Source organism: Neolamprologus multifasciatus, chromosome 13 (assembly GCF_963576455.1).
Source record: "Neolamprologus multifasciatus chromosome 13, fNeoMul1.2, whole genome shotgun sequence".
NCBI classification, from domain to species: Eukaryota; Metazoa; Chordata; class Actinopteri; order Cichliformes; family Cichlidae; genus Neolamprologus; species Neolamprologus multifasciatus.
The window spans coordinates 6,106,511-6,125,102 of record NC_140451.1 but is presented as its reverse complement, the minus strand read 5'-3'; the positions used below and the strand labels follow the sequence as shown (position 1 = coordinate 6,125,102).

General features: G+C 40.2%; 1 protein-coding gene across 6 annotated transcripts in view; it reads right to left on the bottom strand.

Annotated features, from left to right (window-relative positions):
- Positions 1–1,919: 1,919 nt before the first annotated feature.
- The window catches only part of LOC146504921 (uncharacterized), a 483,966-nt gene continuing 467,293 nt past the window's right edge, over positions 1,920–18,592 (bottom strand). For 5 of the 6 annotated variants that reach the window (XR_014877737.1, XR_014877738.1, XM_085183493.1 and 2 more), the window contains one exon: positions 1,920–16,866. Coding sequence is in view for 2 of the 6 variants with exons in the window: in XM_085183494.1 (XP_085039620.1) it covers positions 16,855–16,866 (12 nt within the window). In the remaining 4 variants the exon portion in view is untranslated. The remainder of the gene's footprint in view (positions 16,867–18,592) is intronic. The other variant, XM_085183495.1, reaches the window with a different exon arrangement.

Sequence of the window (18,592 nt, the reverse complement as noted above, 5' to 3'; positions counted from 1 at the left end):
GAATTCAAGGACAAATAGAAATTCTTGTCCTTATGTTAAATGTCCAGGAATTTAAAAATAAGGTGTTATGGGGAATGCTGGACTCAGAAGTGTGCCTCAGTTTGGATACTGAGTTTCCAAACTGAAGCGATTTCTGTACACTTTTATATAGTACACTACCTTTTCTTTCTTTGCTTGCGACTACAATTTTTGAGCGTTTGCAATTTGTCTGCTTCTTCATCAAAATGCTCTGTCTTCATGAGATAACTTTTAACTTTCTCAACTGCTGTTGAGTGCAGTCCAGAAAAATGTGTTTACAGCTGCTCAGTGAGCTTAAACGTGCTACTTTCATTACTTTCTTTGTGTTTGGAAACTTTTTGAATCTATTCTAAGGAGCACTGAAACTTTCCAGCAAGACATTTTATGTTGTTTTTTCCCCCACTCTGTTGTTTCTCATCTGTACATCATTTTTATGTGGGACATAAACAATGACGCTTTAGGGAACCCATTGTGTTCGAAACCGAAAGTCTCTCAAAAAGTGTCCATGTGCCATAATTTGGGGGAAGAGACTATTGATAGAGACACCAACGGCTGTGAAAAAATGGTAGCATTAAATGGTGTGGGTAGACTGAGCTCATTATGTCATTATTGACATGAGATGGTGATGTTATCTCAAACTGTACAGGCATTACTTGCTTTCCACCAGTTTAAGAGTGAATTATCCAGTCAAAGGCTAGCATCTTTTTTGCTTATGGGTCACCTGGGTTATCCTTTCATGGTAATCATCTTAAAACACACATATCCACATAGTTACCACTGCAGTCAGCAGTTTCAAATGTGTGATATAGTCAGGTGGAATGGCAAGAATACTGGGTTATTTTCTTGTTTCCTACCAAAAAACAAAGGAAAAAAATCCCCTCTTCCTGTCTATGATGACATTTAGAGTTTAACTCTGTAATCAATGCCATTCTGTCCAGTTCATGAAAACTGAATTATGCAGTGAACCACTGGTATATCAACCAGTGGTACATGGTCATTTATTCATTCGAAAATGTCACATATTATTACTTAAATTCACAAAAAGTCCCGAAGAACCCTCAGGCTCTAAAGAGTGACAATTTACCATCACATCGGTTTTAATGAGCTCTCCTTGGCTTGCTGCGCTGCTACGACACCCACTGTGGCTTTGCTTACATTCTACAAGCAATCGTGGCATTGTAAGAAAGTTTCACCTCTCACTGAGCATTCATGTCTAAAGGACAAAGTTGTCTGCACTTTTTTTAAGGGGGTGGGGGCTGCTAAAGCTGGAACCCACCTTGAAGTGAGAGAACATGCTCACTCATTTTCTTCGTTCTCAGTCTCTCTTCTGTCAGGTCTTAAGCCAAGACCAATGACTCCTATTAGTGAGTGTGGCAGGGCAGCTGACAGGCTAGTCAATATCCATGAGAAGGCCACTTCATTAATGATCCCTACTTGCTCAGAGAGATGGAGGGTCCAGAGAAAGTGGCCTCTGACAGGCCACAGAGAAACACAAAGGGCTTGGGCTTCATTTTCAGTGAGACACAGTGAAATTATCGGGGTGCCTGACAGTTATATTTGAGAAAAATGTATATCCGGTTTTTATTTTAAAAGGAAGAAACTATGTAAGAAGGACACAAATTAGACGGTATTTCCAAAATAAAATGTAGGAATGTATTACAGAAAAACAGCTTCATGAAAACAATCAACCCTTTGATCGCACTCATCTATCACAGCATCTTCCTGTGGTTTTAACTCTATGGTTGCCAAGGACGACCTTTTAAACTACACCGAGCTGGAGTTCATCCACAGAATGAAGATTTATTAGAGATAAATTCATTGCTTAGTTTTTTGTCACCTAGCAAGTAGATTTGTGGATGAAAACCTTTGTGGATGAAGCGGTCCCCAACCCGTGAGTCGTTTGGTACCGGTCCGCGAGAGTTGAGGCTCAGATGTGAAATGTATGGTTTTCAGGGGTTTTATCAGTTTTCAGCGTTATTTTGTTATCGTTTTTATCGTTAACTCGGTTTTCCTGGGTCTTTTCACGTGTGTTATGAATAAATCTTATTTTTTTCGGTACCAGTACTAGTTTTATTTTGTTGTATTTATCCGCGACACCTTAAAGGCTGGTCCGTGAAAATATTGTCGGGCATAAACCCGTCCATGGCGCAAAAAAGGTTGGAGACCGCTGTTATAGATGGAATAATTGAATGAATAATTTCAGTCCATAGATGCAGGTATATATGAAAACAGCTCTAAATACTCGTTCTGTATGAGGTCAGAGAGATCGGACATCCTAATATGGTCATCTCAGATATGGCTGTGAGCGCAGTAACCCCACCCACCAGCTGTTAAAACCATGTTGTTTTCCCTGCCAAGTATTTTAAACTCTAGGTCCATGACTTTAAAAGACAAAATTAGGCTTTAGAAATTGAATCTTCCTTTTGATATGCCGTGTATTTTACAAAATAAGCAGACAACACATTTAAATCCAAACACATTTATACTGGAGTCATGTTTGCTCATATGTTGCTGAAAGAAACTGCCATCTAAGGCGGCATGCTGTCTGTCCACAGACCTGAGATAGCAGAGGAATGATGGGGAATTACAGCGGTTTGGTTGGTTGTGGGATTGCAGCGGCGATATGGTTTCGTATAAACTGTAATACTGTGGAGTGCGCTCACTGGCAGTTCTGTACTGAAAAAGAAACTGATAAACCATTTCAATGGATCGCAAGTCGTTTAGATAAGTTGCTCTTTCTGGACCTTGGTGAATACACATCCCTTTTTCCCCCACAAAAAATGCACAAACACAGCTCAGTTGCACACCCACCTGCCTTTGGGCCCTTGTTTTCCATCGTGTTGAGGCGCTCGTCAGCAGGTGTGTGTTCCGGAGGTAAAATGATGTTTCTGCCCTCGACGACATGGGAGAGCTATCTGTGTAATAGAATTATCTGGAGAGGCCACTCAAAATTAACATAATACAGACTCAAAATGTAAATTGTCTTTTCTGTGAAATGTAATGTGCATATGAATCTGCTCTCTTGCTCTTCTCTGTCTTATCATCCTCTCTCTCTCGCTCTCTCTCTCCCCCCCTACACTTTCGCTTTCTTATTTCCTGTTTCTGGGAACTGATAAAAATCCTCTGTGTTGATGTGGCCGCACACACACGTCCACACATTTTGGGTGCAAATACTTGAGAGGTGTGTGTTCCGCTGACACGTGTGAAGCTAAATGCCAACGTACCATTTAAGAGAGAAAGGGCAGCAGCACATCCAACCTTTGTAGTGTGTCATTCAGCGATGTTCACAGCCGTTCACATATAAAAATGAGGTCTCCTCTGTCCCGGGGAGCAGCGGATCCCTTTCACCCCATCAGGCAAAGGAGAGGAGGGGATGTTAACAACCACACAGACATCTGTCGAATGGAGGGAGGAGGGACAAACAAGAACAGGAAAGATTTTCTCCCCCCTCTTCATTATCCTGAATTTAATATGGTCATCTCGTTCCTTCTCAGGATTAATTTCATCTTTCCCTTGTTTCCTGCATGCTCGTCTCCTTATTCCCTTCCTGTCACACTGCCATGATGAGCACTTTCAGAGTGTTCAACTATTGCATTTAGCCATTCAGAGAGTTTGATAAAGCTGCAACCCCCCCCCCCCCCAGTGCCTCAGAATTACATGGCAAAGGGAAAAGGCCACCTCTTTTTCACTAAATGCCTCTCCCATTCATTCACATGACAGCAAAGTAGTATGTCTTTTCCCACGGTAAAATGTCAGATTTGAAAGCCCTCTATTCGATTAATGTTTAGAGTAAGGTTGTGAGCCACCTTTAAACCGAGAAGTATTTTACAGTCAAATAAGAGCACCTCTAATTTGGGGGATGGGAAGCTGGATTGGCAGTGGAATCACACGTTTCCCTATGTCTTTTGTAAAGAGCACTTCCACAATGGATGTATATGGATTTGCTTGGAATGGTTCTGAATGCTGTCAGCTTAGAATTCAGACTTTCTATGTATGTTGTTATTTAGCCGCCGTATTGTCTATCTGGTCATTGGTGATCCATCTAGGGTTCAGGCTATGTCCTCCTCGTGTCTTGTCTGAGCCAAAAGACTGCAATGGCAAAATGTTGAGACTTTATTTGAAAGGTAAGAAGTTGTCCTTTCATATCTACGTATCTAGCATGAGGCTAAAACAAGCCTAAATTCTGATAAGGACAATGAACTTTCTTTGATGAAATTAATGCTTGGCATCGATATCAAGACTCTTCTGACTATCAAATGACAGAGAGGAGAAGCCCACACAAAGAAATGTCCTACAGTCAACAGATAGGGGTACTGATCTTTGTGTCATGCCGGTACAGACATACAAGACCCCAGAACGTTTTACCCTGTTTGGATATATCGTTGACCTATGCATCTCATACTGCCAGCTTGTCTGTAAGAGAGACTGCGCTCTATTGAACGAGAAACCAATATCTCTTAAAAGGTTTTGGCAGCAATTTGAAGCATTTTTGAAGTCAACCTGCCAGCATCAAACATGACTCTCATCTCTCTCATCTCTTTCTCAACCACATGGCTCCGAAGGAGCGAAACACACTGACAGAACTTTGCAAAATATTTCTACTGCCCAAAACCTGCTGTTGCAGTTTCTGCTACACTAACATGCATTTGAGGAAGAGTTACGGCTGCTAACTTTTAAAAGAGCTTAAAACTTTACTTGGGAGCTCAGGAGGTTGGTGGTTCAATCCCTTGCTGCTCCAGTCTGTGTGCTGAATATACTTGGGAAAGATGAACACTGAATGTTACGTATAAAGCCTTTAAGTACAGGAAAAAGTGAAATAGTCCATGGTCATTTTTCTAATCTGTTCATGTAGTTATCAGTTTTACTTTAAAGGAAAGTCTCAACTGTCTGGTAAAGAGACCCACCTATGGGGTCATTTGATTACTTTTACTGTTGTTATTATTGCCCCCCATAAATACAAATAGAAAGGGACATTATACTTTCTTTTTTGTGTTTGTTCCAGGTTTTTTGTTTTAATTCAAAATCTACTAGTAAATGACCTGTATTGTTGTACAACACATTTTAAAGCAACTTTATAAATTATACATATTTCATAAAGAACCAGCAAAATGCAGAATTTCATTATCTGCAAATGACAACAGTATTTTTTTTTTTAAATTTAGCACGTATTTAACACTGAAGAACATAAAAACCCCTTTCCAATGCGAAAGAAAGTGAAAACACAAAATCGAATAAAACAATGCAAAAGAAGAAAGAACAAAAGAAAACAAACAAACAAACAAACAAAAACACTTACTGAGGTTTTGTAGTAAGTGTTTATAAAAGGGTTTTCAGTCTGTTTTTAAATGTATGCACAGATATAATTGGTCTGAGGTCAGGAGACAGTTTGTTCCAAAGAACCAGACCACAATATCTGAAAGCAACTTCAGCACACTTGGATGTGATTCTGAACAGTTTATAGATCTGCGCCCGATGACCTGTGTTGTCTGACTGGTTTGTAAACTGTAACCACATCAGCGATGTACTTGGGGCTAAACCACTGAGAGCCTTAAGAACTAATGAAAGTATTTTAAAGTTAACTCTATGTTGCACTGGGAGCCAAAGAAGTGCCTTCTATACTGGAGTGATGTGATCAGTACAGATACGTGTAACTCATGTTTGCTTTTGAGCAGCTGGTGTTGATTCTCAGCTTCCAGTTCCTGTGTTTCTGTCCTTGAAGCACTTTTATGCTTTCATCCTTTTATGGTTTTGATCAAACTTTCATTTTTGACCCATCGTGTTTGTCTATAGTTCGTGAGTGACCAAGCTAGAGGTCATTCAGATCTTTCAGGTTTTTATTTTTCTGCCATTCAGAAAACAAAGCAAACCAGTAAGTCACACACTGCCTCTTTCACTGTTGCTCTATAATTCAGCAGCAGGGTTTTTAAAATTGTTTTTTATCAAAGACTGAAATAGCTCAGTGCTAACAGTGTCTTTAAAGGCTTTTAAAAAGAGTTCAGACCGAGCTCTTGTCAAGTTTTACTACCATCTTGAAGAAGGTCAAGGGTTGTTTTTATTCACTGACATCAACATGTACCCACCCCCCACCCCTACCCTGTTTTTTATACTTTTTTTTTCTTCTATTCAAAGACTTGGTGGTTTCACTCCACATATTACTCCTTATTCAAAAGCAGTGTTTGTGTTCTTCACTTGTGAATAAATGTTGGTGGTGAACTGTACAAGCTTCTAGCATATAAACTGAAGGTAGGCTCTCTATGCTGCTAAAATTCAGAGATAGGTTGTGTGTGCTAGTCAGGGCACAGCTATATCCTTCAGTCAAGGTTTGCGCCGGTTCCACAATGCAAGACCAAGATGTGGGGAAAAAAGGATTCTTTTACTGCAAGTTTTTCCTCTTTCTTTTTTTTTAAATTCCATCAACTAAATGACTGCACTTCAGGCAGAATGTGCGTTATCATTAAATAGCTTTAAGGCAAGGACCACTCATGTCATTTTGTACCTTCAATATCTCTGAAAGATAATGATTGAGGAGATTGAGAGATGCATCAATTTGCCCTCCTTGAAATCACTGTATTTTATTGAATTGACACTTTGTCAAGGGGTTTTCTTCAGATCAAGGCATCTATAGGCTCCAACTCTGAATCTTTTCCTAAGTAACACTTATAATTCTATGTCCCACAGCTCAAAGGTCATCATAGGAAAATCGAATTGTAGAAAAACTCCAGAAAGAGGATATCAGCACTGACGCTAAAGGCTTTAGAGTTAGTGTGCTGAAAAAAAGTGAAACTTTAATAGACATAAAGAAAAAGCAAACATTAGAAAGATGCAATGGAGATATAAAAATATACTCCGGCATTCTATTTTAAATACATGTCCAATTGAGATTAAATGTTTTCCGGACATGCAGAAAGTGTCCATGTATAGAATATCTCCCATATACACCCATTTTAGAGAATCTATAGCTCTTCTAAGTCTTCACTTATCTATCAAAGCAATGACTTTTTGTACTTATGTCCTGACACAAAAGTTCCTGTGGTTTCACCCCAAACATAACATTTTTGAGGGGGGTGAAAGAATTCTGGTCCTCACGTAGCCCTTGGTTCCTCTGGTAGAAACATAGAAACTTGATTCCTCTAAAGGTTCTTCCCTGGGGACAGTTTCTGTGGAGACAAGAGCATACACAGTCTACTGGTTTTAATTCTCACAAGATAATCAATATCATCTCCATGCTATATGCTGTGTTCCATTCAGACTGTCTTAGTCTAAAAGTAAGCAATTTTTTAAAATAGATCTTTATGATTGATATGATAGCTGTCTGATGAGGCCAACATGTAAAACTGTAACCAATACACAAGTACTTATCCACTTTCGCTATTGAGTTGCTGTAGATCTACTCTCAAAGCCTGCAGAGGCCACACTGAACGAACTGTAGTGGCCTCATGAGAATTCACGCTTTTTTGTTTCTCATTTTCCACCAATTATGTCCTGGAGACAAACCCAAAGACAAGGCTGAAATAAATACAAGGCAATACAAACACTCATTTATCTTTGTTGGGCTGAAAAGAAACACTCACACATTTTTGCTGTTTGCATTTTGAGATTTCTGATTGCAAAAGTAGTCAAAGAGTATAAAGCAGTGAATAGGAACTCATACATTAATGATTTTTGGCTTTCACATTTACAATAAATCCTCAATACGCACACATCATCTGGAATTCCTAAATTGCTTAAAAAGTTCAATTCAACAGTGTTTTAAAGAGACCTTGTCATGTCAGGCTGGACAATCAATGATTTCCCTCTGGCATTAGCGGTTAATCAATACTATTGATCGGCCAAGTAGGAAGACTTCAGGAGTTTATTCACTTGCATACATTTCTGGTTTTGACTGAAGCACTGTCCATTCTTGATGAGGTTTTGGCATTACAAGGCCAGAACCTAATAATTTCCTTATTCCAAATTAAATATTAAAGAGTAATTAGCCACAGGCTTCAATTTCCTTTTATCATTTATATTTTCAGGAGGCTTAAAATAAAAATGCTTTAAACTTAACAGCCAGTTAAGATTAAACTGTGGCACCACATGGAAGCACAGTTTCGGGAATTTATTCATGCAGAGTCTCTTTTCTGCATTTTTCCAATAAAGCACAAAGGAATTGGATTCAATGTCTTGTATACCATATATTTGAAGGTGGAAATTAAAAGCTATGTACATTATTTAAAGCATTTTCACTGCTTTCTCTCCATTATGTGTATATTATACACAGGCCTTTTAAGAAGTGGCCCATAAATTACTATTAGATCAACATGATTTTACAGTTCTATGGACAAAGCAGTTACAATGTTTGGGCCTGTTGTTGTTGATTACAGACTGTAGTAGTAGTGTCATTGTCAAAAAGGCTGTATCAAAGAGTGCTGTATTGAAAGTTGACCGGAAGGGGAAAGCTTAATAGGAAAAGATGCACAAGCAGCAGGTATAACCAGGATTCTATGGAAAAGATGATTCAAGAACTTGGGAGAGCCTTCCAAGCAGTGGACTGAGGCTGATGTCAGTGCATCAACAGCCACTATGTACACAGCAGCTTCAGGAAAGGGGCTACAACTAATGCATTTGTAATATGGCTCTTTATGTGCATATCATGGTGACTACAGAAAATGGGGAATCAATTCAATTCAATTCAATTCAATTCAATTCAATTCAATTCAATTCAATTCAATTTTATTTATATAGCGCCAAATCACGACAAAAGTCGCCTCAAGGCATTTCTATTGTACAGTAGATCCTACAATAACAGATACAGACAAAAACACAACAATCATATGACCCCTATGAGCAAACACTTTGACGACAGTGGAAAGGAAAAACTCCCTTTTAACAGGAAGAAACCTCTGGCCGAACCAGGCTCAGGGAGGGGCGGCCACCTGCTGTGACCGGTTGGGATGAAAGAAGGAAGACAGGATAAAGACATGCTGTGGAAGAGAGACAGAGATTAATAACAAGTATCATTCAGTGCAGAGAAGTCTATTAACACATACTGAGTGAGAAAGGTGACTGGAAAGGAAAAACTCAATGCATCGTGGGAATCCCCCGGCAGCCTACGCCTATTGCAGCATAACTAAGGGAGGATTCAGGGTCACCTGGTCCAGCCCTAACTATATGCTTTACCAAAACGGAAAGTTTTAAGCCTAATCTTAAAAGTAGAGATAGTGTCTGTCTCCCGAATCCAAACTGGAAGCTGGTTCCACAGAAGAGGGGCCTGAAAACTGAAGGCTCTCCCTCCCATTCTACTTTTAAATACTCTAGGAACAACAAGTAGGCCTGCAGAGCGAGAGCGAAGTGCTCTAATAGGGTGATATGGTACTACAAGGTCGTTAAGATAAGATGGGGCCTGATTATTTAAGACCTTGTATGTGAGGAGCAGGATTTTGAATTCAATTCTGGATTTAACAGGAAGCCAATGAAGGGAAGCCAAAACAGGAGAAATATGCTCTCTCTTTCTAGTCCCTGTCAGGACTCTTGCTGCAGCATTTTGGATTAGCTGAAGGCTTTTCAGGGAGTTTTTTGGACATCCTGATAATAATGAATTACAGTCATCCAGCCTAGAAGTAATAAATGCATGAACTAGTTTTTCAGCGTCACTCTGAGACAAGATATTTCTAACTTTAGAGATGTTGCGCAAATGGAAGAACGCAGTCTTACATATTTGTTTAATATGTGCGTTGAAGGACATGTCCTGGTCAAAAATGACTCCAAGGTTCCTCACAGTTTTACTGGAGGCCAAGGTAATGCCATCCAGAGTAAGAATCTGGTTAGATACCATATTTCTAAGCTTTTCAGGGCCGAGTACAATAACCTCAGTTTTATCTGAATTAAGAAGCAGAAAGTTAGCGGCCATCCAGGTCTTTATGTCTTTAAGACATTCCTGCAGTTTAACTAATTGGTGTGTGTTACCTGGCTTCATGGACAGATAGAGCTGGGTGTCATCTGCATAGCAGTGAAAATGTATACTATGTCTTCTAATGATGCTGCCTAAGGGAAGCATGTATAATGTAAACAGAATTGGTCCTAGCACTGAACCCTGTGGAACACCATAATTGACCATAGTGTGTGAAGAGGACTCTCCATTTACATGTACAAATTGGAGTCTATTAGACAGATATGATACAAACCACTGCAGCGCAGTACCTGTAATACCTACAGTGAGCTCTAATTGTTCTAATAAGATATTATGGTCAACAGTATCGAACCACTCAGGGCTTGATTGCAGAGCAGGAGCCTAAGAAAGTGCTACCACATCCAAAGAAAGCAGCAGGCATGCAAATTACCCACTCCTGACTTGGGCAGAGAGGGACGAAAAATAGCAATACATCACAGTAGCTCAGGTGGTGCTACATGTCACCTACTAATCCAAAGGTTGGTGGTTCAGTCCTTGTCTTCTCCAGTCTACATGCCAAACATTCTTGGGCAAGATACTAAAGTTGCTCTCTAGCACTTACATAAAAAGCGTATCGAAAAATGTGCTTATATGAATGGGTGAATGAGGCAAGTTGTTTAAAGCACGTTGACGGCTCAGAGCAGAAAGGCTCTTTTATTTACCATTTAATACCAAACTACCACAGATGTCACAAGGAGCAAAATGGTAAATGGTCTGTATTTGTACAGCACTTTACTTAGTCCCTAAGGACCCCAAAGCACTTTACACTACATTCAGTCATCCACACACCGGTGATGGCAAGCTACATTGTAGCTGGCAACCTCATCTCTGTCAGTGGGGCGCACTGACAGAGGCGAAGCTGCCGGAAACTGGTGCCACCAGGTGCTCTGACCACCACCAGTAGGCAACGGTTGAAGTGTCTTGCCCAAGGACACAACGACCAAGACTGTCGGAGCCGGGGCTCGAACCAGCAACCTTCCGAATACAAGACGAACTGCCAACTCTTGAACCACGATCACAGAGAAGTAGAGTGTTGCTCAGTGGTCCAAAGTCTTATTTTCAGATGAAAGACAAATTTAAATTTCATTTGGAATTCAAGGTTCTGAAGCAAGAGTCTGAAGCAAGAAGGAAAAGACACAGAATGTAAAGTATTGAAAGCATACTGTGGATTTTCCAGTTTGTCCACTGTGTCCAAAGTCAACACAACAATGTACCTGGAGATTGCATCAAGACCGCATCAAGATTCCTGCTGAGTGACACCTGCCCAAACTGCCAAAATTACTGCCAAATGGTTTCCTGATCATGTGCTTGACTGGTCAACCAACTCGGCTGACCTAAACCCTACAGATAACCCAATGGGGTACTGTCAAGAGGAAGATGAGAAACACAGGGTGGCTGTAGCTCAGGAGGTAGAGCAGGTCACCTACTGATCAGAAGGTTGGAGGTTCGATCCCAGGCTCTTCCAGTCTGCATGCCAAGTATCCTTGGGCAAGATACTAACCCCAAGTTGCTCTCCGATGCGTCCATCGGAGTATGAATGTGTGTGAATGTAGTTAGATAGCACTAAGTATAGATAAAGTATATATAATTTATCTATACCCATTCTCACAAGCACTATATATATATATAGTGCTTGTGAGAATGGGTGTGACTGGGTGAATGTGTTGTATAGAGCGCTTTGAGTACTCCGGGAGAGTAGAAAAGCACTATATAAGAATAAGTCCATTTACCATTACCACAAACTTTTTGTAAAATGGTAGTATTTGAACAAACAAAACTCCTGTGCCATCGCCTGAACCTGAAGTCTCATTGTGAAGCCTCAAGTTTCATCCTTTGCCATGTTGGCATTCTGACCAGACATGAGTCATGAGGTAGGCCCACTCTAAAGGATACCTTAATTAGTCATCTTTATTAACTCTAATGTGGACTGTAATATTGAGTGTAAATGAATATCATGTTGTCTTTAAGAAGAGTTGAACTTGTTAAAGACAACATGAACCAGAACAGTGTTTGCTAAGGTCACAGAACACGAGAGGGAAATGGTTGCTTTCCCAGGAGGTTTTTTTTAATTTATTTTGCAACCATAGCAGTAGAATCCTGTTGGACTTTAGAAAGGCAGTAAATTTGAAATCTAGTAGACCAAACAGCACTGTCTGCAACTGAAATCAAACAAATAATTTCCTCATTAAGTTGATGTGAAAAAGAGAACCTAAATAGAAGTACGGTACATTTCTTTGATTTTCTTTTTCAAAACATGCCATAAAGAAACTGTATTGACAACCAAGAGTTTAGCCCAGAGGTGATGCTGAAGCTGAGAGGTTCAGGGAGGTTTTTTTTTAAACGCATTAATGATACATCCATCACAGTGACCTGAGGACTTACTGTGCACCTCATTGCACCTCATTAAGTAAACTCAACCATGTTTTCTGTGGATGATGTGTGCTACAGTGGTGCCATGACAAGGACAGGGCATTTTTATGGGTAGCTTCAATGCGAGAGGTAAAAATAAAATAAATAAAAAAGTCATGTGAGCCAACACACTGCATAGATGCTGGCAGGTAAATCAACTGCTGCATTTAATGATTCAATTTCAAATGATCATAGTAGCACATGAAAATGATTGCCAGAACACATTTTTGGGCATATAGCAGATGTGGTGATATGGACATCTTTAACAGATTTGGATTTTTGTAATATTCTGTTTTTGTGGTTGCGCATGTTAATATCCTATCCAGACTTATGAAACTAGGACAACCTGTTTTGTGTGTGAACCATTGTGTCCATACATCTTATCCAGATTCATGAATGCGATCAATTACAGCCAGGTTGTACAAAAAACAACAGTACAGCTTTTATTTACTATCTATGATACCCGCTATTCAGCTGGAAAATAGCTAAAAGCTTAAAATATTTAATGTAAAATCACATTCTGTGTGTATAAGTGGCTGACTTTCTCCACAACAGTCAACTGATATAACTATTATACTCACAGTGATGTCAGGTCATCTGCCATTGCTGAATGAATTCAGCTGGAACATATATATGTATACAGCAATGTGAAATGTGTCCAATGCAAGCTTTTCTTGTGTTGGCAGCATGTCACTGGTGTCAGGGATGCTGGCTTTGATCCAGGGGCACAGCAGGTATCTCAGGTCCACAGACGGCCTCCCGCAAGAGGACCAATAAATCACCAGCTCTGACCTTTGCTGGCATCAGAAACCTCAGTGCCTCCAAATGCTAGAGATGAGAGCAAGATTGAGACTTGGAGAAGTGATGATGAACAGCAGATGGCTACGCTCACTACACACACACACTACTGCATGCCACTCACCTCTTTATCTAGCTATATGTCTCCCTCTCTGCATTTGGCCCTGTTAGGTTTACTAAAGTGTTTTTCAAATGGATGCATTCAAAAGCTTTCCACCTATTTGGCATGCCCACATAAAACATTATAAGTGCAAAACTGTCAGGCAAAAATTAATCCAAGTCTTGATTTGAAAGGTAATAGCTTCCAGTGTCTGAAACTGAAAAGTTTGTTAAGCAGTTGGCTAAACTGTAATCTAACCCTACCCCTAAGAGGTTCATCCATGACCTGGTGAACAAGTTAAAGAATTGGGTAAATGTTATGCCATAATACCATTTGATCTGTTTTGATTACCAGTTGAGCTACTATTTAATGTAGGCCAAAATATTTCTCATAATGGAGGTGTACAATTAGGAAGCTGGGGATTCATTTGACTCATTGAAGTTGGAAATGCAGAGTGGCAACACCAAATCCGATGCTGCAAACCAAATTGGTGGTTAAGAATGTAAAGAGTAGTAAAACTATCACATTTTATAGTTATTTAAAGCAGTCACCATGGTTGTGCCACTTTAACACCCTGGTGAAGAAAGCACATCATTGCTTATACCATTTCAGACAATTAAAGACTTTAAACTCAGGGTGCTCATGAACTTCTACACTTGCACCATAGTGTGGGAGTATCACCACCTGGATGGGGACATGCAGCCGATGAGACCAAAGTCCAACCTTCCCAATCAGCAGGACATTTACAAACAATGCCGATCTAGAGCCAGGAGGCTTCCAGGGGATTCCACGCACCCCAACAACAGTCTGTTCTCTGTCTGCCATCAGGGAGATATCACCGTCTGCTGGCTGCCAAGACAGAAAGAATGAGCTGGAGCTTTTACCCTCAGGCCATCAGAAACTGTGACTTAAGACCCCCCCACCCACTACTGAACTACTTAATTACTCACTCCTGGACTATGGTTGTACCACTAGTAACTAGTAATGTTGTCTGTTATTACTTAAAAAAGGAATGTTGATTACAATTCTTTTCTAACTGTGTCTTCTTTTACTTGTGTATAGATCTGAAAATTGTTTTTAGAAAAGTAATCTGTGTTTTCACTCATCCCAGCCTGAATGCTCGGTGCACACTCCTACCGCCAAAAATATTCTTTCCAATGACCGCCATAAAACATATATTTTGCCCTTTTTTTTGCCACGCTTTGGATCCCATCCTCTGATGTACGACATGTATTTGTTTCTTTCAGCGTAGCTCTCTAACTGGCCCCACTGCCCTCCCTGGCTCTCCCTCTCCACCGGTGGCAGAAGATTTCCATATGCGAGCTGTCATGGCCTGGCGGATGCATACTGTCAGGCGGGCGTGTCGTGCCCAGCATGGAGCTTGGCTGGGCAAGATGGAAGGTGAGCCAGCCAACCACGCCACACGGCTGGTGGCCACATTAACCCGTACGTGTCAGAGTGTGCAACACTGACGAGAGGTTGTTGCTCTGGTGTTGCTACATACGTTCGCTGTCTAACACGTCCTTCTTTTCTCCAGCACACACACATAGATTAGAACCCCTGTGGTGCAGAGAGTGTATACATTTACCCTGCCAGTAAAAGAAGGGGGTGAGGGGGGGCAACACGAGGTCTGGGGAATCAGTAAAGGGTAGAGAACAGAGAGAAGACTGGGAAGAACACAGAGGCTCTTTAAATAAACTCTGTATGGGTTGCATGTAAAGTGCTTTCCACATCGTTTCCAAAGTAAGGGCATCACAGTGAAGCCTGGAGTGTCTTTCTTTTATGTGTTTTGTTATTGTGCACTGAAAATGTGGTTTTAATAGATTTTCTCACTTGATATTTTGTGTAAGAAACAAAAAGAAGCAGAGAAAAGAAGTGGCAGCTAAGTAGAAATATAATAAAGCAAGATTTTGCTGAGCTCAGTTTCTTGCCCTGCAGTTTCCCCCTTACCTGCTTTGATGTTCAGACCAATGGTAAATGATTAATCGGGTAGCTATAAATATAATGACACTGATCAGACAATGATAAAACAGGAAGTCGAGCACTACTAGGAAGGAATTAAGAGCAGATTAAATGTTGGAATGGATTAGAAAGTAAAAGCTTCTTTCTCTTTTTGTGGGTTGTTCAGTGATTCCATCAGGGATGTTTTTGGAAGCAGGTTTCATTTTGCGTCAGCCCCCTAACATCTACCAGGATCCTAGGTTGACCCAACAAGGTTTAGGACTGAGTTTAGGATTTTGGTTTTAAGTTTACCCCTTTTTATTATTAAATTTATTCTTGTTTGGAATACCCAATGGAAAAGCCTTCAATAGAAACACAACATCTTGCACACTCAAAAAAAACCTGTTTTTGGATGAACACAATTTAATCATGGCACCTTTTTCCACGTGATTTAACCAAGTACAATAACCCATTTTTGACCATGTCAAACCAACACATTTGTCATTTGGTGGCTTAATGTAATCAGATTACGTTGGATCAACGTAGTATACTTACATTGACTTGAAGTGATTTATTGAAGTATGTAAAGTGAAATTTGTTTTAATTCATTCTACACAAGTTAAAAACTTAGGAAAACACAATGAAATCTTGTTGTTTGAACAACTAATTTGTTAATCAAGGCAATTACTGCTAGTCTTGCTTAATGAACCAATTTGGAGGTTGATGATTTCATAGAGACAAACAACCATTTGCACTTACATTCATGGATAATTTAGAATCACCAATTAATCTAACTCTAATTACACACTGCAAACCTGCCAGATTGTGGATTTGAACCCAGGCCCCTTCTTGCTGTAAGGCAACAGCACTAACCATCACACCACCAAGCTGTCAACCCAGGTTTAACAAAAGTAGATAAGCTATGATTACAAGGCTTGATGCAGAACTTTCTGTACGTTTTTGTTCTTGACAGGTTAAACCACAATAAATAGCGATAGCATACATGTGGTGTGGGTGTAGTTGTCTGCCTCAAACAAAACAAAATCCAACCCTAAATGGATCACTGGTGACCTGGAGGGTGTTAAGAGTCAAACCCATTTGGTACAACCTGAAATCTTGTTTAAGTATATTTATTTTTAAAGTTTATCATTTTTTGATCTCCTGTCAGCATTAGTAACATGTGTTTTGTGTGTCATACATTTGATTCACAGGTTCAAGTCTAAGACATGATGGCCTATAAATAAAAGCCTATTTCATGCTGGTAATTACCCCTAGCAGAGTGACGTGAAGGTTTTTGCCCAGATGACAGCTTGTATTTACAGGAAATTCAATATGACATGAACTCTGCATCACTCAAAACAAAACTGTCAAGCCACCGTTTATTAGGTGTAACTATTCCTAATCAATGCATATATGTAGGCTGATAATGCCATTAGCTTATTTAGAACCAAGTTGCAGTTTCATTATATAAAATCAAGATTTACTCACATTCCAGGTGCTGTTTCTATAATTTAAAGTTATGAATAAGTAATATGGTGCCATTAAATATATGCATTTGTTTTCACACTGCATTATTCACCAAACAAGTAAAAGAAAATAAAAATATTGTGTTAACTATAAGCACTGACCTTTCCATCACACCCTCCACCAGGCAGATCTGTCAAGATGGCATCTGAAAATAAAACAAGACAGAGAAAGCGAGAAATCAGAGAATGATGTTAATGCCACATGGAGGATTTGGAGCGGTGACTCATGACTAACTTCCCAACAACGATATCAACCAGCTGTCACCATGGTGCTGACCTTTACTGTGGCCCAGGGTGACCAGCGCTTTAGCGTCAATGTAAACCTGACCCCTGACATTTCCACGGCTCAGTGCCATCGTGAGGGAGTGAAGGGGGGCAGTAATCAGGAGAAATGGATGTGGTGTGTGCATGTGTGTTTCAGCAAGATGGATGAAGAGCATACAAAGTTCATTACCATCACACCTGCAAAGAAACACTCAGCTCCACTGGTGTCTGAATTGTTAAGGTCATTCGTATTTTTGATGTCCTTGTGATTTTGAGACACCACAGAGTCTGAAACTGACAAGAAGGGGAAGAGGAGGAAAAATAATTTCTTCAAGTGTGTCTCCTCTCTGTAGAGGTCCGCCTGGAGCTGGGTTAATGAGGACATAATAATTTTTTTGTTGTTTTGAAACTCTTCTCCTATTAAAGAAGCTTCTAGGTTCTTTGTAACATTCTCCAGCAGTTACAAGTGCTGTGGAGATGGGCCTCAGCAGCTAAGGCATAAATATCATTATATCTACAGATAAGTACACATGTTTAAACGTACAGACACAGAAACATGCAGACATTCATTTGAACATCAACACATCCATACTTGTAAATAGTTGTAAAGTATGGCTCAAAATAAAGGGGAAAAGGTTAATGGAAAACTAACCTATAAAAGTGTGTTTTCAGTAGCTGTTTAAAACAAATCACAGAATCAGCCAACCAGATAGGCTTGAGGAAGGGTGTTCCAAAGTTTGAGCACCATAACCTCAAGAGCACAGTCACCTCTGGTTTTAAAATGAGCCACAAACATGAATCAATTTTATTGGAATTCCACGTGAAAGACCAACACAAAGTGGTGCACACGTGAGAAGTGGAATGAAAATCATACATGGTTCCAAACATTTTTTACAAATAAATAACAGAAAAGTGGCGTGTGCATAATTATTCAGCCCCCTTTGGTCTGAGTGCAGTCAGTTGCCCATAGACATTGCCTGATGAGTGCTAATGACTAAATCTAATGTCAGTACAAATATAGCTGCTCTGTGAGGGCCTCAGAGGTTGTCTAAGAGAATATTGGGAGCAACAACACCACGAAGTCCAAAGAACACACCAGACAGGTCAGGGATGAAGTTATTGAGAAATTTAAAGCAGGCTTAGGCTACAAAAAGATTTCCCAAGCCTTGAACATCCCACGGAGCACTGTTCAAGCGATCATTCAGAAATGGAAGGAGTATGGCACAACTGTAAACCTACCAAGACAAGGCCATCCACCTAAACTCACAGGCCGAACAAGGAGAGCGTTGATCAGAAATGCAGCCAAGAGGCCCATGGTGACTCTGGACGAGCTGCAGAGATCTACAGCTCAGGTGTGGGAATCTGTCCATAGGACAACTATTAGTCGTGCACTGCACAAAGTTGGCCTTTATGGAAGAGTGGCAAGAAGAAAGCCATTGTTAACAGAAAACCATAAGAAGTCCTGTTTGCAGTTTGCCACAAGCCATGTGGGGGACACAGCAAACATGTGGAAGAAGGTGCTCTGGTCAGATGAGACCAAAATTGAACTTTTTGGCCAAAATGCAAAACGCTATGTGTGGCAGAAAACTAACACTGCACATCACTCTG